This window comes from Aythya marila, assembly GCF_965140915.1.
Source record: "Aythya marila genome assembly, chromosome: 4".
Classification (NCBI taxonomy): domain Eukaryota; kingdom Metazoa; phylum Chordata; class Aves; order Anseriformes; family Anatidae; genus Aythya; species Aythya marila.
The window spans coordinates 75255539-75281977 of NC_139045.1; the positions used below are offsets into that span (position 1 = coordinate 75255539).

At 58.7% G+C, this 26439-nt stretch overlaps 1 protein-coding gene across 2 annotated transcripts; it reads left to right on the top strand.

The window, feature by feature from the left end:
- The first annotated feature begins 23 nt into the window (after window positions 1-23).
- Window positions 24-26156, top strand: RAB11FIP5 (RAB11 family interacting protein 5). 2 transcript variants are annotated; one of them, XM_082760302.1, is made up of 6 exons: window positions 24-547; window positions 8573-9003; window positions 10170-10881; window positions 16113-18419; window positions 22379-22562; window positions 23042-26156. In XM_082760302.1, the coding sequence occupies exons 1-6, from the start codon at window positions 120-122 to the stop codon at window positions 23252-23254; spliced, it is 4275 nt and encodes a 1424-aa protein (XP_082616428.1). In that variant the 5' UTR covers window positions 24-119; the 3' UTR covers window positions 23255-26156. The 2 variants fall into 2 exon arrangements, with proteins under 2 accessions (XP_082616428.1, XP_082616429.1); XM_082760303.1 differs by having other exon boundaries at window positions 16113-17825.
- The last annotated feature ends 283 nt before the right edge of the window (window positions 26157-26439 follow it).

Genomic DNA, 26439 nt, shown 5'->3' on the forward strand with positions numbered 1-26439 from the left:
GGCTCCCGCTGCGGCCCGGCTGCGGCAGCAGCAGCGGGGGGCTGGGGGGGGGCGGCTCGGGGCCCGGCCGGGGCGAGCCGGGTCGCGTTATCCCGAGCCCAACGGAGCCGAGCCGGACCATGGCCCTGCTGCGAGCCGCCCCCTTACCCACCGAGCCTGCACCGTGCTGGCTGCCCACCCACGTCCAGGTGACGGTGGTGCGGGCCCGGGGACTGCGCTGCAAGGGCGGCGGCAGCACCAGCACCACCAGCAGCAGCACCACCAGCACCAGCAGCAATAGCAGCCCAGCAGCGGGTCCCGGCGATGTGTACGCCGTGCTGGAGCTGGGCCGGCAGCGGCACCGCACGGCGGTGGCGGAGCGGAGCGGGGGCAGCGCCGAGTGGCAGGAGGAGGGCTGCGCCCTGGAGCTGCCCCCCGAGCTCGGCTCGCCCCCCGTCCTCACCATCACCCTGCTGCAGAGAGCCCTGCTGGGTGCCGACCGATTCCTGGGGCGCTGCAGCCTGGCACTGCCCTGCCCGGCCCCCCCCGGGCGAGTGGCGGAGCTGGGGTGAGTGGGGGAGATGGGGGGGGGGCACCCTAGGGTGGGGGGAGGTTGGGGTGTTGGAGGGTTTGGGTAGGGTGACCCACCCGCAAAGGGGTTGGGTGGGGAGGTGGAGGGGTCCTGGGTGAGTACTGAGTGTGGGGGGAGGATGTGGGGTCTAAAATGGGAGTGGGAGGTAAGGGGGGGTGTGGGGGCTGTGTGGGAGATGAAATGGGGGTGGGAGGTAACGGGGGGTCATTGGGGGGATGTGGGCCCCAAAATGGGGGTGGGAGACACGGGGGGGTCGCCAGGTCTGTGTGGGTCCCAAAATGGGGGGTAGAGGCAATGGGGTGTCACGGGGTCTGTGTGTGTCCCCAAAAGTGGCTTGCAGGCAATGAGGTATCACCGGGTCCCTGTGTGTCCCCAAAAAGGGGACTGCAGGCAATGAGGGGTTGTGGGGTCCGTGTGTGTCCCCAAAAAGGGGATTGTGGGCAATGAGGGATTGCGGGGTTCGTGCATGGCCCTGGAAAGGTGTTGCAGGGAGTAGGGTGTCATAGGGTCTGTGTGTGCCCCCAAAATGTGATTGCAGTTAATGAGGTGTCACCAGGCCCATGTGTGACCCTCGAAAGGTGTCACAGGGGGTAGGGTGTCACAGGGTCTGTGTGTGCCCCCAAAAGGGGATTGCAGTTAATGAGGTGTTACGGGGTCCATGGGAGCACCCAGAAGGATTTCATAGGGGATAAGGAGTCCCAGGGCTCCCCATCACCCCAAACGGAGTCCCAGGGCTGCAAATACCCCAGGATCCCTCCTCCCCCGGGAACTGGGGTGCCACAAGCCCCCCCCAGGAGGCTGTAGCATGGATCCACGCGGGGTCTGGTGGCTTTACACCCCCTGGGGACATCTCACTGCCACATCCCAGTTTATCCCAGTGCAGTTCCCCATCCCGTGGTCCTGCTCCCAGCCCCATTAGGCGCTGCCTCCAGCAGGGATCCCCCTGTGGGGGGAGGACTTGCCGTCCTTCCTCCTCCTCCTCCTCCTCCCAGAAGGGTTTAAAAACAGCCCGGCGTTCCCCAGCTTTCTGCCAGGCAGCGGGGAGGCAGGAATGCGGATGAAATTCCTTCGGGGAAGGAACTTTCTGAGCCTTGCCCCACGCACACCCGGCTCCTCCGTGCCCCCAAAACCTGAGGAATTTGGCTGGGAGGGCACCGAGCGTGCAACGGGGTTGTGAGCGCTTTCCTGCAGCTTGTTGGTGTCTACAACCCACTCTGGCTAGCCCTAAAATGGGAGAAAACGGGACAATTTGCATTTATTTTGCTTTTATTCGCGGGCGGCGCCGGGGAGAAGCCGGGCCTGGCTCCCTCAGCTCGGCCCTAATTCAAACCAGCGCTGCGGCCCTGTGAGGAGAGGGGCCTGTGGCGGTCCCAGCAGGGTTTATGGGGTCTGTGGCGATCCCAAGAGGGTTTTAAGGAGTCTGTGGCAATCCCAGGAGGGGTTTATAGGGCTTGTGGCAAAGGTCTGGGCATCAGGGACCGCTGCTCTATGGGGCAATGTCTGCCCCGGCCAGACCCTGTGGGCCTTGGGGTGCGAGGCCTTGAGGCGCAGGGCCGGGGGTGCCCTGTTTTTTTTTTTATTTATTTTTATTTTTTGCTGTTTGTCTCCCTCCCTTCCTGTAGCTCTGCTTGCATCAGGAGAACCGACTTCCCCTCACAGGAGCTCTCGAGGCTTTTTTAGCTTCACGCGGGGCCTCCGGGATGGGGGCGAGCATAGAAAACATTGGGGGGGCTCTCAGGCTGCACCCATGGCATCTCCATTCATGTTAACCCCCCAAAGTGGAGTTTGGACACCGAAAACATTTGGGTTTTGGGCAAATATTACAAAAAATATCTCTTTGCTGTCGGCCTCGCTGTAAGGCGGATGGTTTGCAGGCTGCTGCGTGTTTTTCACAGGGGGAACCAACTTGTGACACCTCACCCAGCCCCGTCACCAACAGCTTGTTTAGGAGGAAGTTTTTAGCTTTTTTTAAAATAAAAAAAAAAAAAAAGGGCAAAATGAGCCCAGGCTCCCCACCTCCACACACAGGCTGTGCCATGCAGATAACCCTGGTGGGGACAAGGTGGGGAAGTGGCAGGGAGGGAGCTGGTGTTACTGTGATGGTGAACGCTGTGGGGCTGAGCCCTGTTCCTGCCCCTCGTCCCCTCCACATTTCCCCTTTTCCTACAATATTCAAGGCATGGGGAGCTCCCTCAGTGCCCCTTTAGTTTTAGGATCCCATCTGCAGCCCTTGCTCCGAGGCACGAAAGTGCTGCGGGCTTGAAAAGGTCCCAAAAACGAGGAGAAAAAATAAATAAAAAAAAAAAAATACAAAACACAACAAACCAAAACAGGCCTTGATTGTCAGCGTGTTGACCTTGCTCTCGTTTCACTGCTGAGTTTTGTTGGGCGGAAACTTTCCCGGTGGTGATTTTTATTATTTTTTTTTCTCCTTGTTTTCAGCCCGATGGAAAAAGTGCCGTCAAACTTGGACCCGTGGCTCGGAGCGGGGCCGGCGTCCGGTGGCATTTAGGAGCTGCCTGGTTCAGCTCTGAACGTCTCTGTTGTGTCTGGGGGAAAAATCCGCTCCTGGAGCCGCCCAGGAGCAGCCCCAGGGCTCCCGTGGCCTTTTTGGGTATCCCAGGGCTTAAACCAGGCTCCACGGCTCAGGGCTGGCGGCACAGCCGTGGTGCAGAGCATCGTTCCTCATTTCTGACTTGTGCTTTTATTTTTAACCCTCTTGGTCAACAGGGCCCATCCCAGAGCTTTTTTTTTCCCTGTGTTGATCGCCGTGGCTGGTTTTTGTGTTGGGGGTAAGGACGGAGCCCTGCTTATGTGGAAACACGTGGATGCTGGGGGTGTGAAAGAGCAAAATTTAGGATTTTACAGCGCCAGGTCCCGCTAGCATCCTTGCTCCATCCCTGCCCGGAGCCGTGGTGCAAAGTCAGCCGTGGAAATGTCCCTCGTGGAAGCAGCCTGAGGCCAGGGGCACAAATCCTTGGTGCCGTGCCATTCCTCTGGGTGCTGACCCTTCCTAGCTGAAGCCCTTGGGGATGCTGCCCTGAGCTCAGCGTGGCCCTGGGGAGCTGGAGAAGACCTCCAGGAGGTCACATCACCCTGCCCATGGCCGTGACGGGGACCTTGGAGGGGTGAGGAGCATCCTTGGGACAAAGGGATGGTCCCCAAATCCCTGCGGGGCTCCCTGGCTGGCTGTTGGGCCTTCCCCAGCTGGTGGCTGTGCCCTTCGAGTGGGTTCAGGAGGTGAAAAATGTTGAATTGGGTTCTTGGGGGTGGCTGAGAGCGATGGGGAGCACCTCGGATGCTGTGGGCTGTGACGAAATCCCCCTTTTGGGGCTGGAAAGGCAGCCCCGAGGGGTCATTGCATCCCCATGGCGTGGCCAGGAAATGCTGTGCTGTGTCGAAACCCCGTGGGCAGGAGCAGGGGCAGGAGAGGTTGGTCCTGATGAAACTCAGCTCGGGGTGCTCCGTGCACCGCCCGTGGCCGTGAGGATCGGCTTCCTTGGCCAGGGCTTTGCAGCTCGGGGCTCGGCAGGGGCTCAGGGTTTGGGTTTTCTCCCAGCCTTTGCTCCTGCAGGTTGTTGTGAGCCTCGTGCCTCCGGGTGCTTGGTTCTGGGAGCCTTTCCCCGTGGGTTTACAGGAAAAACGAGCTGCTCCTGCCCACCCCTGCCTTCATTTCCACCTCCTTCTCCGTGCCCCAGAATCTGCAGCTGCACCGGGGGAGCCTGCCCAGCAGCTCCTCGCTTTGGGATCCCGCAGAATCATCTCAGGGCTCTTTTTTTTTCCTCTTCTTGGTGCTTTTGGGGTCCTAATCCCTCCTGCCTGGCTTGTCGGGGCGTCTGCAGGCAGGGAGGATGCAAACCTCCGGAGCGTACGCAGATAAATTTCGCTGTGGAGCCCGCTTGCTGCCTGCAGCTCTCACCCTCTCCTCTCCATTCATAAATGTTTCACGCTCCTTTTTACGGCTCCTTCAACCTTCCCTCCCCTCCTCTTCCTCCCTCCCTGCCCAGCCTGCGCTGGGCTGGGGGAAGTCTCTGAGTTTTTCAGCATAAATTGGTGCGTTTTGGAGTTGTGCCTGGTTGCTCCCATGCTGGTGCTGCTGATACCTCCTGTCCATCCCTGCTCTCTGTCCCGCTCCCTTCTCCAGCTCCTGAACGTGGCAGGAATGGATTTGGGGCCACCCCAGAAACCCCAAAACCAAGGGGAGGTGGTGAGGATGCTCGGGAGCTGGCTGGGACAGACCTCGTGCCGAGGATGCGTGCCGGGCTGGGCTTGTTGGAGCCGGACCCACAGGAGGAGCAGGGCAGAGCCGCCTCGTTAGCGTGCCTAATTACCTGCCCAGCAGTTTGCTGCAGCTTCTTTCCGAGCTCTCGGAGGAACTCCTGGAGAGATGGACGTCCCCTGCCTTCCCCATCCACGGGGGGGATCATTTTGGGTTTGTTTGGGTTTGTTTTCCATCTGCGCTCGCGGGGATCACCCTCGCAAATCAAAAAACCGACACGAAACAAACCAAGAGGGAACAAACCGACAGGGAACGAAGCTACCCAGCAAAAAGTTTCCCTGTGCCCCTGGGGGAAGCTGCGTCAAAAACACAGACCCAGGCGGGGAGCCCAAATTCCCTGGGTCGTTTCCCACCCTCTGCTTCCCCTCTGGGCCCCGTGAGCTTCCTCCCTGTGGATCCTCGGGAGAAGGAGCCCTTTCTGCAGATGTTTGGGGTTTTCCCCTGGATCTCCCCTTCTGCCCCCAACCCTACAGGGCTCTGGGCTGCCCCCAGCCCTGTCTGTGTTGCTAATTAGAGACGTGGGGCTCCTCTGGCAGCAGGGCTGACCTTGGTGCAGGGATGATTCAGCAGTAAATGACGGGCTGGTGCGGCCGGGGACGAGGCTCTGGCTCCGTGCTGGGCTGTCTGGCTCCATCCTACAGCTCGTGCAGCCGAGCCCTGCGGGGCAGGAGCACCTCAAATCGCTTTGAGGCAAATTTCAGCCACCCCAAATGAGCTTTGGGGAGGAGGCCGGCTGCTGGAGAGCTGCAGGAGCACCCCGTCCGTGCGTCCTTCCCTGCCTGCAGCCCCGAACGTGAGGTCTCCGAGCGATTTGGCCACCCGAGGAGGCTCTCAGGAACCTGCTGCTGGGACCAGTCCGGCAGTGAGACTGGGACACCACTGCTGCAGGTACCTGGGGTGTGTGGGAGGGCTCTCAGATCAGGAATTTGGGATGGCCAAGCTGCTGGTGTGGTGCTGAAGGAGTCGTGGAAGGGACGAGGGACGGGAAGCTTGGGCTCGGTCTCCCCTGGGATCCCCCCAGCGTGATTATTTCCATTAAGGCTTGGCTCCGTGCCCCCCGAGCCATCTTGGCAGCTGGGGAACAGCCCGATGCAGACAGGTACCTCTCAAACCCAAACTCATTTTCTCCCTGATGGATCTGGGAGCACCCGAGCTCCTTCCCCCTTGGGTTTGGGTACCCACCGAGGCGTTTTTAGGAGCGCCGCCCTCACTGGGTGCTCCCCGTGCCGCCTGTAAGCGGTCACCCGTGGCCTGATGGAGCTTCCCCAGCCGTGGGGACAGCAGGCTTCGTGTGACATTTATCTGCTGGCTGCGAGGAGGGAAATGCTCTGTGCCCCACTGCTTCCAGCCGCTTTTATCCGGGTCACTCATTTACAGGAGCGGGGAGGGCACAGGCCAGGCGCTGACCCCGAGCGCAGCATCCTCGGTGTGGCCACCTGCCCCCCTTCACCACCAGCTCCTCCGCTCCCTTTCCACACCAGGAGTTTGTTTTTTTTCCTTTTTTTTTTTTTTATTTTTTCCTTTTGCTCAGCACTTTCCAAGCCAGGAGTCTGCTGGGGGGGGAGGAGGGAGGATGGGGGCAGCTCGTGCCTTTCGTGGGCAGCGCGCTGCTCTCCGCGCCTCCCGCTCGGCTCCGATCGATCCCAGCGGCAGCAAAGAGCCCCTGGGCTCTCCTCCCCGATCCTCCCCGCTCTCCTTTTCGCCTCTCGCTGCTCTCCTTGGCGGAGGTGAGTGGGAGGAGAGAGAAAGAGAGAGAGAGAGAGAGGATCCTCGGCACGGGGAAGGTTTCTGGCTGTGCCGCAGCAGCGCGCTGACCTACATGAGCGCACAGCGATCCCGGAGCAGGAGGAGGGAACCTCGTGCATCCGGAGAGCTCCACGGGGCCCCCAGCTGCTTCCCCTTTCTGGGGCATCTGCAGGGAGCCAGTTCTCCCTTTGTGGTTTCCTCTGCTGGGCCCTTCCTTCCCCTGCGCCACCCGAGGGGTAAATGCGCCCCGTGGGTCCGGGGGACTCGTGCCCAGGCGCAGGGCACGAGGGAAGGAGCAGGCTGGGGTGCTGAGCGTGCCTCTCCAGCCCTCTCTCAGCCCCTTTTAGGTACACACAGGCTTTGGGGAGGATTAAAAACCCCAAAACAACCTCAATGTGAAAGGACTCGATCCTCCCAGAGGCTCAGGGTGCCACTCACTGAGAGCCCTGCCCCAAAATGCCGCTTCGCCCTCGCCGAGGCGCGTTCCCGACCGGCTGCTGGTTGGCTCTCGGCAGCCCAAAATAGCTCCGTGGTCCTGTGCCAGTGTAAGCAGAGGTTTTCCTTGAGCTGATGGCTTTTTTTTTTTTTTCTTTTTTTGAAGCAGGTTTAAGGTTTGTTCTTTTAAAGGCGTCGCCGGCGAGCACCCAAATGAGGTTTAATGACTGCAGCATTAAAAGGGACGCACGGGGGATGCGGCGCAGGGCGTCTCGGGCTGTTTCATCTCATCCTCCTCGCCTTTACCCACCCAGATTTTCTCTCTCGCTCCTTTATTTTTTTTTCCACGGGGTGATGTAAGGTATAAAAATGCCTCTCGGGATGTTTCCCGTCCGATGAGTCAGCCTCACATCACTCATCCCCCCCCCCCTAAACCTCTCCCAGGTTTGGCTGCGGGCTCCATGCGCCTTCCTGCAGCCCTGGCTGTTCCCAAGCCTCAGCTTTCGGTGCTGAAAACCTGAAATCGGGCATTTTGTGGGGGTGGAAGGGGGTGAGCTTTGGGGCAGAGCTTTGGGCTCGGGGAGGATTTCAGCCCGTGAAGTGCTGGTGCTCCTTGCTGCCTCCTGATTTGGGAATTCAGGAACTTCTCGTGCTTTGAATTTCCTCCTCAACCCCGGTGATTTCAGCAGGGTCCCGCCCGTCCCCGTGGCTTCACATTTTCCTGCCCTGGCTTTTCCTTTCCAGTCAACGCCAAGGATGGAAAACTCAGCGGGGATTTTCAGCTGCTGGGAAGTTGCTAGGACGGGCTCAACGCACCTCTTAGAGATTTCCTCCAGCTCCTGGAGGACCCTGCAAATCCCCGGGGCTGGGTTTTGGGGCCAGCAAAGCCATGACCATCTCACCCTCCTCTGCCTGGGGTGGTTTGGGAGGAAATTTATGTGGGGACAAACCTGGGGCCGACCCGGTCTCGTTGCCTTCCTGCAGCCCTGTGATAAGTGGCAGGGGTGTTATCGGGTCCCTGTCCCACTTCTCGTGGCCTCGGGGCACACGGGGGATGCCCTGGGTGCGGAGAGCAGCCCGTGAGATGGGTACAAGCCTCCTGGCTCCACTTTGGGCTTCTGGCTGCCTCATTTTTGGTGGAATTTCTGCAGAATTAGGGCGTTGGGGGCCATTACAGAAATATAAATATTTTATATATAAACCAGCAGAGGTCTGGGTGTGTTGCACCCTCCATCACCGACCCCTGGAGTAACACGGTGTCAGTGCCGACCCCGAACAGAAGGATTTGTTCTGAATCACTGCCTTTATGCACCAAAAAGCAGGATAAAACTGTCTTTTTTTTTTTAAATATGGGCTCACAGCAACCTCCCAGCTGGCAGAGGACTCAGGCACTGGTGACATCCCCCTGGCACGCACGGAGGGTGCCTGATGTTGTGGGGACGGTGGCAGAGCTCTGCTGTCCTCCGACCCCCCCGTGCTGGGGTTTGCAGCACTGGAAAACGATGGAAACCCCTTTCCTTTCCTTTTTTCCCCGTCCCCAGGTGGCACAAGCTCCACTCCAAGGCTGGGAAGAAGGAGAAGGAGCGTGGCGAGGTGGAAGTGAGCGTGCAGTTCACGCGCAGCAGCCTGACGGCCAGCATGTTCGACCTGTCCGCCAAGGAGAAACCGCGCTCGCCCTTCGGCAAGCTGAAGGACAAGATGAAAGGCAAGAAGAAATACGACCTGGAGTCGGCCTCTGCCATCATCCCCAGCAGCGTGGGCGCCCTCGACGTGGAGGATGACTTCGAAGTCGGGGCCAAGAAGTCCAAAATCAAAGGTTTCCTGAAGAGCAAGCTGCGCAAATCGTCCCTGACGCAGTCCAACACCTCGCTGGGCTCCGACAGCACCATCTCCTCGGCCAGCCTGGGCCCGGCTGCAAACGAGGGAACCAAATCCCCCAGCAGACACAGCAGCCTGTCCACGGAGCGCTCCGGTAAGAGGATCAGGGCTTTAAATCCCTCTCCCAGCCTTTTTTCCCTTTTTTTTTTTGTTGCTGTTGCGGCTTTTCCTGCAAACCTGGTCACTAATTCCTTCCCCAAGGAGCAGCGTCCTGCACGAGCACTCCAAGACCTTCTCCGTGCTTGCTAAAATGAGGGAAAACACCCCAATTTTTGCTTTTAATGCCAAGCCTGTGTGCAGACAGCCGTGCTCCGGGGCTGGTTTGCGCTGCTGCGTGCACACCACGAGCCCACGTGCCACCAACCCTATAGGCAACAGGTTGCAGGGGTTGTGTGGGGCCGTTTCTCCCCTGCCACCCCAAAACTGGTCGCAAACACCAGCTCGTGGCAGAGATCCTCGAGGAGGGAAGCTGCACGGTGCTGCCTAACGAGGTGCTGGTGGCCAGGGGGCGAAGCAGTGACCGGGTGCTGGTAATTAAAGCAATCCCAGCTCTTGGCGCTGGGAGGGAGGCGATTTGCAAACAAACAAGGCCCTTGTAGTGAATTAATTCTCGCCGTCCCTTGAAAATGAAACATAATTAAAGGGCTTAATGGGCTGGAGACGGGCAGTTCCCGGATGGGGTGGGAGTCCTGGGGTGCTGGGGGACCTCCTGGGCACGGCTGGAGCCAGCTCAAGCACCGGGCTGGTGCCGTGGTGAGGGACACGAGGAGGGCAGAGCGGCTGAGCATCGCCTAACGCGATTCCTCGGGGAGTTTCTGGAGTCTGCTGAGCTTTTGGCAGCAGCTGCCAGAGGGAGAAGCCGGCGCTGCACCGAGCTGACTCGTGCTGCTCAGAGCTCGGGGGCTCGGCGGCTTTAATTCGAGGCAAACTCTTCAACCACACCGAGGCACGAGCCCTGTGAGGAGCTTTTGGGTGGCTTCTCACATTTATTATAGATCTTGGATCGTCTCAGACAAGGGTTTTGTCTTGCAAAGACGTGTGTCTGGATCGGGAGGGGGAGGTGATGTGCGTTGTTGTCGTGTAGCCTGTGCAGCCTCGTGCTTGGGACCCCTGCTTTGTGTTTCCAGCAATTGGCAGAGCCTGGGAGGGAGAAAAACCCGTATAATTTTACAAATCTCATCAGTATTTAAGTAGCAGATAAGACTTTTCGTGCCCTTTACACGGGGCCTCACCTATTCTGTGTTTTCCCCCCCACTGCAGTGAGGGATTTCTTGCCGTCCCCGAGGCTGACCCACAAGAGGGCCTTCAGCGACGACGTCTCCCAGGTCAGCCCGGTCCTGGAGCCGAAAATCATCCAAAACCTGAAGCCAAAGAGCGACCCCGTGTCCCGCTCCTCCCTCTGCATCAACGGCAGCCACGTTTACGGCGACGAGCCTGCCCTGCACAGCCCCACGCCTGCCCCACGCAGCTCCGCGCCGCTACCCGTGCCCGGCGGCCCCAGGAGGTCAGAGGAAGGGTTTGGCTTCGTCCCCCTGCACCCGGAGCCCCCCGAGACGCCCTGGGGGGGCTTCGAGAGGACGCAGCCGAGAGATGAGCCTCGATTCATCCCGTCTCCTCCCAGCTTAGTGCTTCAGGAAGAGCTGAAGGTGTCCACCAAAGCCGTGACCCTCAGCAACCACCTGGGCAGGGCCAGGATGGAGGAGAGCGGCCGCTCGGAGAGCAAACCCACCCAGGCTGCGGCCCCCATGGTGTCGTCGGCGGAGACGAGGCAGGAGAAGCAGCTGGAAGAATCGAGGAAGGACGAGAAAAAAACCAAAGGGGGCTTCTTCCACCACGGGGGCACCAAGAGCGACACGGGGGGCAGAGGCCAGGGAGAGAAAACGGGAGGCTCGCCCGCGGCAGGCGATGAGAAGAGCAGGGCCGGCGGCTGGTTCGCGTCCAAGGAGCCCAAAGAGAGCCCCCAGAAACCCAGGTCAGTGCCACGGGGGTGTCGGTGCCCGGGCTGGGTGGGATCTGCCTGCCCCGGGCTCGTGGCTGTGCTGGGAAATGCTCTCCAGCACCGCTGGGGGATCAGTTCCCCCGGCTCAGGTGGGATCGTGGCGGTGGGGATGCTCCCTTGGCACTGCGCCTCTCAAAGGGGGGGATTTTTAGCTCGATTCTGTGCCACAGAGCAGCTCCGTGTGGCCTGGTTGGGGAAGGGGAGGTGAATCCCCCTGCGGCGTGGTCATGCCAGGCATTTCCGTGGCCTCAGAGGCCCCCTGTTCCCTTTTAACTACCTCAAAACCTCCCTAGCACCCCGAGCAGGACGTGGGACGCAGCAACATGCAATCACTTTTTTACTGGCATTCCACCCCCTCTGCATCGCTGCTCTGGCCCGGGCTGCAGTACTTTGTTCATCAGAGATAATTAATTAATATTTCTCAAGTAACTAACCCCGACGCTGCTCTTTCCTCTTCCTATCCTCCCCCCCCAAGCCTTCCCTGCTCCCGACCGCAAATCTCCGGCTGTTCTCCCTCCACGTGGTGATTCCTCCCGCGCTGATGAAGCTCAGCCCCTGCTCGTGGCGCAGGCGAGGTGGTGCCCGTGCCCTTCTGGTGCTGGCTTTGTCACCAAAAAGCCCACGTTTGTCCCCAAAGTCCCCAGCAGCTGAGTAGGGAGCTGGGGGCTGACTGAGGGCACAGTGCCCTGGGGTTAAAAGCAGCCGGAGGAAATCAGCAGCTGCTGGAATCCAGAGGGCTGCTGCGTTATCGGGATTTTCTGCGGGTTTGCTTCTGGGTGAGGCCAAACGAAGCTGGTCTCTGGGGAAGGACAGCGTCTTACTGCTCAGGATTGCTTTATTTTATTTATTTTTGACTTCCAGCTGAGCTGAAGCTTCGCCTAGGCTCGGTTTGCCGTGGCGTGCACCAAGCTCAGCTTTGCAGCTGCCTCTTCTCGGGCATGATCAGGACCCCATCCCCAAGGGGATGTCTCGTAAGGAGAAACTCCTCCAGCTGCAGGTTTTGCTCCCCAAAATAGGAACCCCTCCGGAGCAGCACGGGCTGGAGGGAACAGATTCCCAGGGGCCCCTTCTGGGACGTCCCCGAGCATCCGAGCGGGCTCTAATTGCGCCCGGCAATTTCCAGGTGGGGAGTAACGAGCTTAAAATGTGGCAGGAAAAGTCTCTGGTGGAGAACGGCTCATCCTCGGTCATCAATGGAGAACAGATCAGCTCCTTTTAGGAAAAACTCTCATTTTTTCTGTTTTGTTTTTTTCTTTTTTTCCCGTCCTCACACTGGGTGACCTCGCGGGCCGTGAGGTTGGAGCCGAAGCTGTTGGAAGATTTATTTGGTGCTGGCGGTGCCGGGGCGAGCACAGGGGTCGATGCCGTCTGCATTTCAATAATCAAACCCGTGTTCTCCCTCAGGCGTGCGGTGGAAGAGCTGCCAGGGCTTCTCCGTGGGTGTTTTGTAGGCGTCCCATTTGCATCTGGAGGAGAAGCCAGCTGGCCACTCATTTACCAGGGCAACTTCTGCACCCGGAGACGGATTAACCTTTGCTTCATAGGGAGAAGCATCCCCTGAATCGAGCAGTTTTATGCCTTAACTTTATCTGCAGCAGGGATTTTATTTTTTTTTTTTTCCCTCCCACTCTCCTGACCTGCAAACCTCAGCTCTGCAGCTCTTGCAGCCTCCTCGGTGCCCTCGGCTCGGTCAAATTTCCCCTGCAGCGGGACGTGGGGGAGAGAGCATCAGAAGCCGTCGTGTTTGCGAGATGGAAAAACCTCACCCTGTAATTAGCAAAAAGCTCTAATTAGAAATTAGAAAGAAACCTTCCAGCTCAGGTTCAAATCAGCCTGCAGCGAGGACGGGTCCGGCACGGAGCTGCCTGCTCTGCAAAACCCCTCGGGGTTGTTTTGGGGAAGTTTTCTGCTCTGGGTTGTTCTTGTCCACCGTGTTTTTGCCCGGGCTCTCTAAGCCCTGGTGTCCGAAGGGCTTTGATATCAGCTTGGATGGAAGTGGGAGGAGAGAGGGAGGCCTGAATTAAACAAAAAAAGCCAGTTCGTTGGCTGTTTGTTGTGTTTTAGGGTTGCGGTGGTCAGGGGTTGTATGTGAGGAAGAAGCTCAGCAGGGTTATTTCGGGCAAGACACAATCGGTTTGAAGATTTTTCAGCCTTTCCCACAATGTTATCGGAGCTCCACAGGTCCCGCTTCCTGCGGCCTGGGTTGGGATGATAAAACGGGGCCGCATCTTGTGCCGGGCAATAGGCAGAGAGAGAAGTTGAACTCCTTTTTTTATATATAATAAAATATATATTTTTATATATTTTTTTTTATATAAATCATCAGCGTTTGTGGATGAGAACCCTTTCCTTCTGCTTTCATGGGAGGAAAATGCGAAATTGCTCCCCGCCTTGGTTGTCACTCCTCTTTTCCATAGTCAGCAGAGGCCAAAAATTGACTCGAGTTCTTTGCTCCTCATCACACACTCCTAAAAAGTGCTTTGATGATGATGATGATTTCATTTTGGAAATGCTGGGAATTGGAGGAAGGTTTTGGGGCAGCACCAGAACCAGGGCACCGTGGATCCCAGCAGGAGCCCCCAGGGTTGCATCTCGGCCCTTCTGGCACGAGCTGCCCAGCTCCTCCTTCTGCTCTTTGATGCTAGTTTGTGCCTGTGGTTTTGGGGGCAAATCTGGAGATTTCGTCTCCATTTTCAGCGGCATGAGGGGCCACGTTCCCAAGAACACATCCATCCATCCATCCCTGCCACCAAAACCCTGTCCCCAAATACTGGGGGGGCACCCGTGTGCCTGAGGAGCTTGGAAATCCTGACCCCGGGTGATGGGGCACAGCTCTCCATGGCCCCACAGTGGGATTTTTCCATCCCACCTTCAGCACAGCTCTTAACCTCGCTAGATTCGAGCCCTGCCCTGCCCCAAACCTGCTTTTTTTTTCAGCCCAAGCCTGGTTTTTCTTTATCTGCAGGGCGCAGCCACCACCCCTCCTGCTTGTGGTGCACCGAGCCTCAAACCCAGGCTGCGAGCCGCGGGGGGAGATCCTGCACCGAGCGAGCTGCTTCCAGGAGCCTTTCCATCAGGCGGTTGCTCAGCAATATTTTCTTTTCCCTTTTTTTTTTTTAAATTCTGGGAGGCTAAAATGCGCCGGGGAAGCGCTGCCAACCAAATAAACGAGGGCAGCAAGGTACCCGCTATTTATTTTGGCTGGCGGAGCTGGGGATGGGAGGAGGAGGAGGAGGAGGAGGGTGAGTCAGCAGAGATCTGCTGCGAGCGGAGGTTTCCCTCTAGAGGAGCGTGCCGTGCTGCCAGCCGCCTTCCTCCCAGAGAAGCAGGGTTTCTGTAGGATTTCTGTAGGATTTCTGCAGGATTTTTGTGGGATTTCTGCTCCTGGGGAGCGTGGATCTGCTGCCAGCACCCGGCCAGTAACCAGAGTGGGGAGGTTGATGCTGGGTACTGGTGTAACTGGTGTGTTGGAGAGCCTTGCTTGGTGGGCACCAGCAGGAGTGGGGCCAGGCGGTGGAAATCCCTCTTTGGTAGGGGGTTTTGGGGGAGGGATGCTCACCAGGAGACTAAAAAATAAATAAAAGGAAGGAAACGCGGGCTCCTGCCGCAGATGGAGGCTGTTGGAGGATACTGTGCGCCTCTGGAGAGCCTCAGTTTGAGGGAGATCGGGGAAAAAGGTGAATTTACAGCGAGTGGTGAAGGAGCCCGTGGCTAATGTGTGCCCAGCTGAGGGGCTGGGATGGCAAACACCAAACTGAGAGAATTTGGGGCAGCTCGGTGGCCCTGTCTCCCTGTGCAGCCCCTGGCACGCTGCCTCGTGGCCTTGGTGTGGCTTGGGGACGGGCACCACTGCTGCTCAGTGACAGCAGGAGAGGGCACCCACGAGCTGTCTGTGCCCGCAGCGCTGCGGGAGATGCTGCTTTTGAGTGGAAATGAAGGTTTTTTGGGGGGCTTTTTGGTGCCTGGATGATTGGTTCTGCTCAGCAGCAGCTGGCGGAGTGTCTGGTGCGTGCCGGAGTTGGTTTGGCCGTGTGCATGCGAGCAGATGCCCTTCAAATGCCATCTCCGAGCTCAGAACCTTAAACAAGGGAGGAAGGAGGAGTTGTCGGGGTGTTTTTGGGGCTTGCAGCGGGGCTTTGGAGCTGCCAGAAGAGGAGCAGGGGGTCCCTTAGCCCTGCTGCGGCGGGCGCAGGTCCTGGCGCACCACGCATCGCTCGCGGACGGAGGCGCAGAGCTTCCAGGACACCACAAAATGTTAGCGTTTGCCTCAAGGTGGCATTTTTGTGCTTTGAAATATTTCTTTTGTGTGTGTGTGCGTGTCAAAACCATCCACAATGAGAGAAAATAGCTGCCCGAGCCACTTTGCCGTTGAGCAGGGCGCTGACAGTGAGGCAGGATGATGCCATGATGGGCCCGGGCTGCACGTGCCCTGTGCACGTTGGCAGAACAATTCCTTTATAAAACCTCATTATTTATCCTCAATTAAACTTCGGTGGGCCACATCGATGTCCACATTTCTCCCAAGCCATGAGTTGGGCCTCTCTGAGGCTCCACGGGGAAAAGGGGCCGGTGTGGAGCTGCCCAAGGGGGCAGACGCACAGCAGCTGCCCCAGCTCGTGGTGCTGAGCCCCGTGGAGCTGGTGCCTGCCCGTCCTACCTGCACGAGCAGCTGGCGCTCACGGCCTCTTCTCTCACCCCTGCGCTGTCTTTTGCTGGCTGGGTTGTTGCAGCAGAGCCTCGGGAGGGCTGGGGTCGGGGTCACCTCCGCTTGCCTGCGAGGTTTTGGCTGGAGAAACCTCCCTAGAGCCCCCAGATTGCAATCCTCGAGGACTGGTGGCTGAAAATCAGAGAAGAAAACTGCGTTTAGCCCCCCTCTAATAACTCCCCTACGCGCGTGCGTGCAGCCCTGTCGCGGCACTAACCAGGAGGACCCTTTTGTCTTCCCTCCACAGCCTGGAAGTGTCTCCTCAGGTAGAAACCAGCTCAGCTGCTCCCGCTCCTCCTTTTCCTCCCCGCTCGTTTCCTCCTCCCGCCGCCGCTCGCATGCCGCCCGCTCACCTCCCTCCTGCTGCAGGAGCCGGCCAGCCTGGCTGCTTGTCCCCTGCCAACCCTTTCCTCAGCTCCCTGCAGAGCAACCCCTTCTTTGAGGACCTCGTGGCGGAGCAGGTACTAAATTCTCCTTCACCTACTCGCTTTTTCTCTAGCTCCCCGCCTGGGCCGCCTGCTTCAACAGAGGTCGCTGCTGGCAGCTTGGGTTCCTCTGCGGATTGCAGCCCCCCTGCCTCCCTCCGCCTCCCGGACCCGCTGAGGGATCCTCCAGCCCCAAACGTTGGCGTCCCCGTGCCCGAAACCGCTCCCCCGCCGCACGGAGACCTTCCTCCTCCGGCCGAGCAAGCCACCAGCGCTCCTCTTCCTCCTCCTCCTCTTCCTCCTCTCTCCGAGTGGGACGCCACCTTCGAGGCTTTTGCCAGCAGCAGGCTCAACCCGGAGGCGAAGGAGGAAAAGCTCTCGGCTCCAGCGTTGGCGGAGGGCATCGCCTTCATCGATGATCCCGAGGGGATGAGCCCCGCGGGCGGATCGGCCGAGAAGGGGGCGAAGGCGTTGGAGAAGCCGCAGGTCGGTGGCGAGGTGGCCCCGGCGCTGATGCCTTGGACGAATTTCTCCAGGTTGGACGTGGGGGCCAACCTGGTGAGCACCACGCAGGAGGCGACGGTGATAGAGGACGTGCTGAGCCCCGTGTCCGCCGGCTCCGGGGGGAGGAGGAGGAAGAGCAGCACGCCGATGGTTTGGGCGCCGGCGTTCTCCCCGGGAAAGGAGGCTTCGGCGGGACGAAGCGCCGAAAAACGCGACGGGGAGGGCGAGGAGAAAAACGAGGAGGAAAGCTCGAGTTTGGGGGAGAACGGCTGGATGACCATCGCCACCGAAACCGCTTCCGAGCCCTCGGAGAGCACCCGCAGCATCGGCCAGGAGAGCGCCTTCGGGCAGCGGCCGTTCCTCGGCGAAGGCGCCTCGGAAGCGAAAAGCGCCCCCGGCGCCGCCGCTTGCGTCCTGCCCAGGAGCAAATTCCCCCCCGAAACCTCCTCCCAAACGCTGCCGGGGGGCAACGTGGCCGCCGTGCCCCCGCGGGTGCTCCCGGAGGGGGCTCTGAGACGCTTCCCCGAGCCGGGAAGGGATCCCCAAGGTCCCCCGGGGGGCCGGGAGGAGATGTTTGACATCAGGACCTCGGTGTACCGGCTGCAGGCGAGCATGAGGCTGGAGGCAGGCGAGGGCCGCTTGAGGCTCAGCTCCGACGTGCACGAGAGGCGCCTGGTCCTGTCCCCGTGGCCGGCTGTGCGAGGGGAGCAGGAGGAAATCGTGGTGCCCGGCTCGGATGCGTCGCCCCCAGCGCCTCCCCCCAAACCTCCCAGGTGGTTCGCGGCCGCGGGGGGCAGAGGGGATGAAGAGGAGGAGGAGGAGGAGGGGTGTGAGATGAAGGGGAGGCAGCAGGGCGGCGAGGGAGGTGCTGAGGGTCTGCAGGGGGACGTGGAGCTGCCCCCGAGCGGCGAGACGTCCGTCCTGGCACCTCCCAGCACGGCTGCACCCGGAGCTGCCACCGCTGAGGCTGCTCCCGAGATCCCAGCCCCCGGGGACGCCTCTCTGGGGACGGAGCCGTCGGAGATGAGCGGGGAGGATGCGGCCGAGCGGTTTGAGACGTGCCCGTCGAAGCTCTCCCTGGGGAGCTGGAGCCAGCCAGCTTCATCCCCTCAATCCCCGGGGCCGGGAGGCGGTGATGAATTGGAGACAGCCCCCGAGCAGCAGCAGTTCCCCGAGGAGCTGAGTGTTTTGGGACTCACCCCGTCTTCCAGGCTGGATTCGGGCCCGTCTGAAGCTTTCTGGACGGCCGTGGAGGAGCAGGAGGCAGCGGGCTGGCCCCAAAGGTTAGCGCCTGGGCACAGCCCACCCCAAGCCGAGCTGGAGCTGGTGGTAGGGCACGGTGCGGGGCGGCGCGGGCAGGCTCGGGGCCGGCCATCCGAGCTCCAGCGCTCATCCGACAGCAGGATGGACTTCAAGAAGGCTGATTTCTGGAAGGCAGATGGAGCAGAGGAGAGGAGCGAGCAGGATGCTTCAGTGCCGGGCAATCCCTTTGTCCCGGCAGCCAGCCCCATCGCCCCGAGCAACCCTTTTGTGGAAAAACCACCAGAACCCCTCCCCGTGCGAGCCGTGCTGCCCGAAAAGCTCGGCCAAGGCTTCGGCTTCCCCCAGCTCCCCGAGGAAACCCTGCAGCCCACTAACCTCCCCGGGGAGCCTCCTTCCCTGCATGCCAGCCAGCCCTTGGCCTTCTCCACCCCTTTCCTCGTGGCTGCCACTAACCCCGAGCCGTTCCATTTCCCCTCCCCTGCCGCCAGCAGCCGCGCAGCAGCAGCCCAGCCCTGCCCTTGGCTGCAGTCCGGTGACACGCCAGCTTCAGCCCTCGTGGTTTTGCCCAGGGAGACACAGCCAGCTGAGAAGCCTTTTTGCCAGCAGACGACCAGGTGAGCACTCCGGGGAAGGCGAAGGGTTTGTGTTTCTGGTCGAGGTGTGACCCCAGCTCGCTGTCGGCAGCTCCCGGACACCATGGAGGTGCCCTCCGTCTCCTTCCCCTCCTGATCCATACCTGTGGTCCCCAGGAGCTCTGCCCAAACCCTCAGCTCTCTCGGATTTCGGTGGGGAACAGCCACAGCTCTCCCCTCTTCGCCCTAATCCGGAGCAAAAGGTTTGGCGCGGCCGAGCTCTGCCCCAGCTGGATGTGCAGCCACAAATGGCATCTGCATTTTGCTCGGTGCTGATTTTGGCTCCATCATCTCCCCCCTGCTTGCAAAGCGTGGCTGCCAGGAGAGCTTCCAGCTGGCCCAGCTCTCGTGAGCTCCTTCGTGGCATGTGCACGGCTCCTGCCCCTTCCGTTCATTCAGCTTTGGTCCCTTTTTTCCTTTTTAAACCACCTCCAGGTACTACAAACTTCTCTCCGTAGCCAAAATAAACATGAGTTTCGCCGGGGGGGTGGCAAAATGCCCTTCCCCACTCCCCTCTGCCAAGGTGCCCACCGGTAAGGAACCAAGCAGGGCTTAGCCATGGGGCTACTGGGAGGAAAGAAAGCTTTCTTCCTCCAGGTTTTTTGCTGGTAGAAAAGTTGTGGAGTGGAGAAAGGTGCTGAGTTTCGGGCACGGAGGCTTTGCTCTGTGTCCTGTATTTCTTCTGGCTTCCCTGGTGGCCCTTCCTCGGGTCCTTCTGGGCAGGAGGAGGTTGTCCCAGGCTCTTTCTGCCCAGAGCACCAAGGGTCAGGTTCCCTGTGCTGGGAAACTACGGTTTACACGGGGACCTGGTTCTCCTGGAAGTGATTTGATCAACTTGACAGAAGGCAAGTGGAGCTTTTTGAGGGTGCTGAAGTGATCAAATCCCTTCTGGCCCAAGAATAATGTGGGAAATGTTCCTGGGGAGGGAGAGGACAGGAGGATGGGGATGGTAGAACCTACCTGAGCTCCACTCCTGCAGGAGGATCCCTCCTTGGCGTGGGGTTGGTGTGCAGAATGATGCTGGGAGCAAAGACCAGCAAGAGATGGGGCTGATAAAGAAAAAAATCACTTATCGAGGCCAGGTCCTTCAATCCCTCTTAACTGGATCATTCATTCTCTGTCCGATCGCCTTGTTCAAAACCTGCAGGCAGCGGATACGCAGAGTTCTGTGAGCATTTCATGGAAAGAGAAGTGTCCTGCCAGCCCTACGGGGAAAGGAGTCAATAAGGTGTGCTCCCAGCCCCCTTTCAGCACCCTGTGCAGCCACTCGAGGGAAGAAAGGGGGATCTGAAGAGGTCCTCATCCTTTCGGTGCTGGCTTCTGTCACCTTACGTGTCTCAGAAGTCCTTGAGCATCTCCAGGCTGGTTCCTCTGCCTGTAGAGGTGGGGATGGCGTGGATTTTTGGTGTTATGGTTCAAGGAGCTTGGAAGAGTTATCGGGGTCTCTGCGAGAGGCTCTGAGTGCGTTATGGGGCTGGGGAGATGAGCCTGGTTTGGGGGAGAGGTGAGCTCCCTGTTTTGGCATCTGCTTTTCCCAAAAGGGTCTATTAGCACGGTCGAGACGTGCAGAAGAAATGTATGGCACAAAAGAGGTGGAAGGACGAAGGAAAGCTCCAAACCTGGAGCAGGCAGAAGGACCGTGACGAGTGGCGGATGTTGTTGTCTTAAAAGGAGGCTTCAGGTTCACCCATGTGCCAGTTTTGGCAATCTGAATGCAATTCCTGTTTTTTTTTTTTCTATCCCTTTCCTTCTGTAACCCCTGCCTGCAGGGAGCTGTGGCCCTGGGGTGCGGCAGCGGCGTACACGAGGAGAGTCGGAGCATTTTCCTTGGATTTGTCCTTTGTTGCCTTGTTGGCTGTGAGGAGCATTTTAATGGGCAGATAAAGGACTTAATTCCTAAGCTGCTGCAGGGAAATCCCCCCAGGCTTCGTTTGCGCTCGGCAGCGACCTTGGGAGCCGTGCTGCGACCCAGCGATGCTCGCAGGGAGAGGGGCCGGGGTCGTGCTGCCTTCATCTTGAGCTGTCTCACCTCAAAGGCGTGAATTTTCATCTTCTTTATGGTCACCTGGAGGCACAGCAGTGGATTCGCAGCTGGAAACGGGTCCCACATCTCAGCAGGCCCAGCGGGACATCGGATGGGGCCGTGAAGTGACCCTCTGACTGCTGCTGGCAGTGCCCTGGTGCCCGGCTCCATGAATCAGGCTTCTCCTGGCCAAGAATGGGATCGTTTTATTTTTATTTTTAGTGTTTTTCAGCCCTGCAGAAGTTCCTGCGTTCCCACTGGCAACAGGAGTGAGAGCTGCCCGAGACCAGCCCCTGCTACCAAAGCCCGTCCCGGTTACCCCGCTGCCACCCCAGGGCTGGGGCTGGTTTTCTTTTTGCCGAGTGGCCTTCGAGTTTGGGGCAAAAGAAGACACATTTAGGACTTAGAAATGGTTCCGGTGTCTGACTGCCAGCAGGCTTTTTCTTACAGGCGTGCCTCCTGCTTCTGCAGCCCTGCTCCGTGGTTCAAGCAAGCAAAATCATTTCTTCTGGATTGTTTTTTTGGTTCACCCTCACCCATCTCGTGTGGTAACAAAAGGACGCAGCCAGCTGCTGGGGGGCATCGTGCTGCTTGCAGTTGGGGTGAAAAGAGTGAAGGCAGGGCACTGGGTGCTCGAGGGTGGCGTGTGGAATGGTGATTTCCCCAGCCCTGATGCTTCAGTGGGCTCCCACCCAGGTTTGTGGGATCCCTCTCTGGTTTTTCGAGCTGTGTGGGACCTGTCTGTGCAGCTGGACAGCTCTGACAGCTCTGACCAGGGGTTTTAATGGCTTGTTGGAGCCTGGCGGTGTTACTGCTGCTAGAAAATGGGTGACAGGAGGCATCGCCGTGGTTGGAGAGCACGTTTGATGCGAAGAGAACTCCCTGGCAGCACGATGGGGACGTTGTGTGGCACATCCTGACCTGCCACAGCCCACAAGGCCCGAGGACACCAGCCCTGGGGACTCGGGGCCGAAGCCTGACGTGATGCCACCTCCGTCCTGGCCTCAGCTGCCCCACGACAGGGCTGAAAGCTGCCTGCTCTGCTTTGGAAGCTGAAATCAAGCACAGCCGGGCACTCACAGCACAAGCTGGGCTGGAGAGGCGTCTGTCAGCCCGGCTGGCAGCTCGCACGATAACCGTGGGTGTTCTTCTGCCTCCCACGCCTCGTCCCACCGACGCCTGAGGTCCCTGTTTGTGAAGACAGGCTGTGCTTCGCCTGCCTCGCTCGAGAGCTGAGGCCCTGTGAGCACAACGCCCCCCTTCCCCTGCAGTATTGTTGGGATTTTAACCCCCCTTGTAGGCTTTCTGCTGCACCTGAGGAGTGCGGAGGCTTCCTGGAGGTCCTGGGTAGGATTTAAGATCTTTTTAAGATCTTTTTATCCCGAGGATGGTGCACGGGTCTGTTTGCTTGCAGGAAGGTGCCGTCAGGTCACTTCTCTTTCCATCGTGCTGAAAAGCAACGCGCTGCACTCAATCTTCTGGATGGAGAGTGAAGCAAAAATGAAAGAAAACGTTGTGAAGCCTGGCTGTTGGGCTGGGGCAGTGCAGGAATTGACGCATTGTGGTTCAGGACCATGTTTTTGTGGAACCTGGGTTAAGTTTCCCCGGGCTGTGCCAATATCTGGCTGCCTGGAGCTTCAGCCTGGGGCTCCTTGTCAGTGCAGGTCCCATGTTGGGGTGGAAACGGTGCTGGGGAGCGCCGTGGGCTCTGCAGGGCGCTGGCTCCTCTCCCCTGGGAGCAGGCGAGCTTCGAGCAACGCACACGTAGGTGATTTAACTGCTTGGAGGTGACCAAATTTGCTCAGTGGGTCCCACCCCCCTTAAAACCCTTAGGGACAGCCAGCAGCGTTGCTCCCCCAGCTTGCCAGGGTGCTAAATATGAAAGAAAGGATGCTAAAAACCTCCTTTTTCCACTCAGCCCTCACCCGGTGAAGCCCATCAGTGCTGTGGTGCAGGAGGAGAAGAAGCAGCAGCAGCACAAGTCCAGCCTGACGCAGGCTCTGAGCAACGGCCTGGAGAAGCTGAAGACGGTCACCACGGGCAGCATCCAGCCCCTGGCCCCGTCGTCTCACCCGGAGAAAGCCGACCCCAAGAAGTTAAAGGTAGGAACAAAGTGCTCAGCTGCTCCGCGTGCCTTCTTTCAGCCCTTAATTCCCTTCTCGTGCCATCAGCCAGGCCGGCTGCTGGGGGACTGGGGAAGGAGGAAGCCCCCGAGCAGCGAATGCCAGGCTCATGGGGTCAGTTGTGCCCCTGCCCTTAGCTTTTTGCTGTTTTTTGGGGTTTGAAATTGTCTCGGGGGAAACCCTTTTAAATGATTCACTCGGTGGGAGCGCTCTGCGAGGCTGTATGGGCCTGGATGTCCGGGCAGTTGTTCCATGTTCCACCTCCTGTGGTTTTTGGGCAAGCAGTGGCATGTTTTTAGCTGTTTTTAGACCACGAGACGTGGTAGCTCACGCGCTCAGATTTGGAAACGAGGCCAGAACAGGAAAAACTGACCTCGTTGGGTGCTGCAGCACCTTGCCAAGGCTGAGGGGAGCGGTGGTTTTGACTTTCTGACCCTTCCTCTTGGTTTCTGCCGCAGGATCCCGGCGTGCTGGACCAGTCGGCCAGGTATTACCACCTGACCCACGACGAACTCATCCAGCTCCTGCTGCAGAGGGAGAAGGAGCTGAGCAAGAAGGAGGAGCACATCCAGGAACTGGAGAACTACATTGACCAGCTGCTGGTGCGCATCATGGAGCAGTCTCCCACCCTCCTCCAGATCCCCCTGGGAGGGGAAACCAAGACCAAGTAACCTCCTCGCGGAGCCCAGCAGCCCTTGCCTCGAGCACCTCCGCATTAACCGCGCTGCAAACGTCCCCGCACTCCCCCCCCTCCTCTTGCAAGAGGGCTTCTGCTCGCAGAGTGTAGCAGGAAAGGCGCTCTGCTTCACCCAGCTCCTGGGAGCTGTAGGGTGGGAGGCTGTCCTCCACCCTATGGGGAGGAGCGGAGCCCTCCTGAGGTCCCTGCCCTCGTGGCACCTTCTCAGGCGCTCGTCCTGCCGATGCTTTCAGTGGTCCAGGGACGCTGAGAGAGCTGGAAACCACCTCGCCCTCGCCGTGTCATGCTGCTGCTGCTCTCCTGCCTACGCTCGTCCGCGGTCCCTTCTCTGAACTGGTGTGCTCTGGCTGGGGGAGTGGTAAACCGGGGAAGAAATCGGGGTGAAAAAACTGGGGGAGGGTCTAGGAGCGCGTCGCCGTGCCCTGAGTGCGCTCAGCAGGGCAGCCAGGGCGAGGGGCTGCTGCTGGGTGCCTCTTCCCCTTCCTGCCCCGTGTTGTACCCCGAAATGAAGGGTGTCTGAGCAGCCAGCTCCTCCGTAGCAGTACCTGGGGGTATTGGAGGTGGTGAAACAGCAGTGCTGGTGTCAGAGGCTGTGAAGAACTCGATCCCACATTGCTGCCTGGTCGGGTGCTGCGCTGGCTCCTTTGCTTCGTGCCACAGTCGTGGTGCAGCTCAGAATAGGTTTGGGAGAAGGATCGTGCACCATCAGTGCTGGGGGAGAGCTCCTCGCACACCGCCCGGCCCTCCACCTGTGTGCACAAACCACGGGTGAGATTTAGGATCAGTATTAACCCCCCCCAAATCCTGCGTCTGCAGGAATTGCTTTCCACCGGCTGCCTCCCCGCCATCCACTTGGCGTTGTCGTTAACGCAGCAGGATAATCAACGCCCTACGGACCCGGAGCTGGTGTGCAAAGGCTGCCCTGGTGTGCACAGGCTGCCCTGCCACCCCCGTGCATGACATCCCCGCAGCTCAGGCAGCCGCCCCACACACGCCAGGACATGCTGTGACAGCTAATCGATGCAAAATCACCTTCCAGCCAGTATTCGTCCCAAAGCAGCTAGAGTTATATCACATTTACGCGCCCAGGGGAGCTTGGGCCCACCCGTAGACGTCCTAGGCCAGCTCTCTCGGGAGCTGGGTGCTTCTTGCTAGCTCGGAGTGGCCGTGGAGAGGCTCCCTGAACGCCTGGTGTAGTAGCTGTAGGTGGTGATGGTCTGAGGCTGGCGAGCAGCGCTCCTGGCAGCGCCTTTTGGTTTGGAGATGCTGGGGAAGGGCACCGGAAAGAGGTGCTGCTCCCCCTCTGCTTGTGTTTTGGAGGATCAGCGCGTGTGGGACTTGAGCTGTCTCCACGTGCAGGGCGTCTTTTCTCTTCCGTAGATCTTAAAAAGTTCCTGGATTATTTTTTTTTTTTTAAACTTCATATTCTGTTTTTTTTTTTTTTTTTTTTTTTCCTTACTTGTTTCCGTGTGTACCAGGACTGAAAAATGGTGCCTTTCGCAAAAGAACAACGGCAGTTTCCTACAAAAAAAAAAAGGCTCTGAGATCCAATTTCCAGCTCAGCGCAACGTGGCTCGGCCACCTTTTTGCCTGCTAATTCGAACGAGGTGAATTTATTCCTAAAAGCAGTCAGCAGAGCCCTCCTGTCCCCAGGGGAGATGCAGACACCAAGGGATGATGCTGAGGGTAGGGCATGGCAGGTATTACAAGACAAAATTCAGCTGCGTGAAGACAGGACTGGGTCGTGCTCGCAGCCTGAGGCTGTTGGAAGTGGGAGGCATCAGCTTAAAGGGGATTTGGGAAGTCCTCTGGGGTTTTGCACCTCGCTACCTGCATCTTTCTCTTCCTCCGCGTGTCTCAGATGCAGGGAGTTGCATTTCTGGTGTAAGACGTGAGGGCCTGAGGGAAGGGGTTTCGCTCTCGTTGTATGGAGAGCTAAAAAAGAAGCTTCTCTTTGCCTTTATAATCAAAATCTCCCACGGCGTGGGAGCAAGGTTCCCTTTCTGGGTGCCCGTGTCCTGTAGAAAAGCCTTCCCTTTCTCCTGGAACCAGCAGGGAGGAGCTGTGGGCAGCTGGAGCAGCATCAGGAGAGCTGCGCAGGGCAGGGAGAAGGGGCAGGGATGCTGAAAAGTAAAAGCTCACAGCAAAGGGACGTTATTAGGGGACAGAAAATTAATTAGGGCAGAAATCCTGCAGTGTCCACGCCGGTGCTCCCCAGGGTAACACCCAGGGCTCTTGCTCTGTGCTGAAAGGAGCAGGAAAAAGGATTTTAGGGAGGTCGCCTGGGCCAGCCGCAGCCTTTCACTGGTTCGGTTCCAGACACAGCCATAGCAATAACTCCGTGTTTTGCCTTTTTGCATCCTGCTCTGTCCTTCTTTTTTTTCCCCGCACCCAAGCTGTTTCCACGGGTTTTCTGCAGGGTTTGCTCTCACCTGCTCTGTTCTGTCAGCCCCACAGCTGGGCACCTTGCTTATAAAGAAGCCGAGCGATCCGTTTTTGTGTTTGCTGCCCCTTCGGGCCCGGAGTTTGGGCCAGAAGAGCAGCCGAGGCGAGTCCTTCAACTGGAACAAACCCCAAGGGACGTGGGTACCGAGGTGTCACGTAGGCCCAGCCTCACGACTCGTCTGTGAAGAAACAGCCACGTGTCTTGTGTTACAAACGTGGGGTGAAGAAACATCCCAAAACGGCCGAGGGAAGTGTCGGGGTTCGGGGAGTTGTTGATTTTTTTCCCCCGTGCTTCGTGTACGTGGGAAGCGGGTTCTGTGTGTCTCATGTTTTAATAGTTGCCACCGATGTTTATAAAGAGCTTGTTATTTACGTTTTAAGCACTTTAAAGGAGAAAAAAAAAATAATAAAAGTTGTTCAAGCTGTTCCTAGATACTTCTGATTTATTGACAACAGCGTCTGTGCTGATAGCACTTGGACAGTGAGTGACATTTCTCTGTTTATTTTCTGAAGGAGGAGGCTGGTGCCCAACTTCTCCGGCAGCTTTTCCACTCCCGGGAGCATCATTAGCAGTCCCGCAGCACCCGCTGCCGCGCGTGGCTCTCCAAATGTTGGGTGTAAGCCCCTGGTACCTTTATTTTGTGTGCCCTGCTCACGGGGGTGCAGGGTTTTTACCTGAAGTGCTTGTTTCTTCTCTCTGTGCAGCAGACGGGG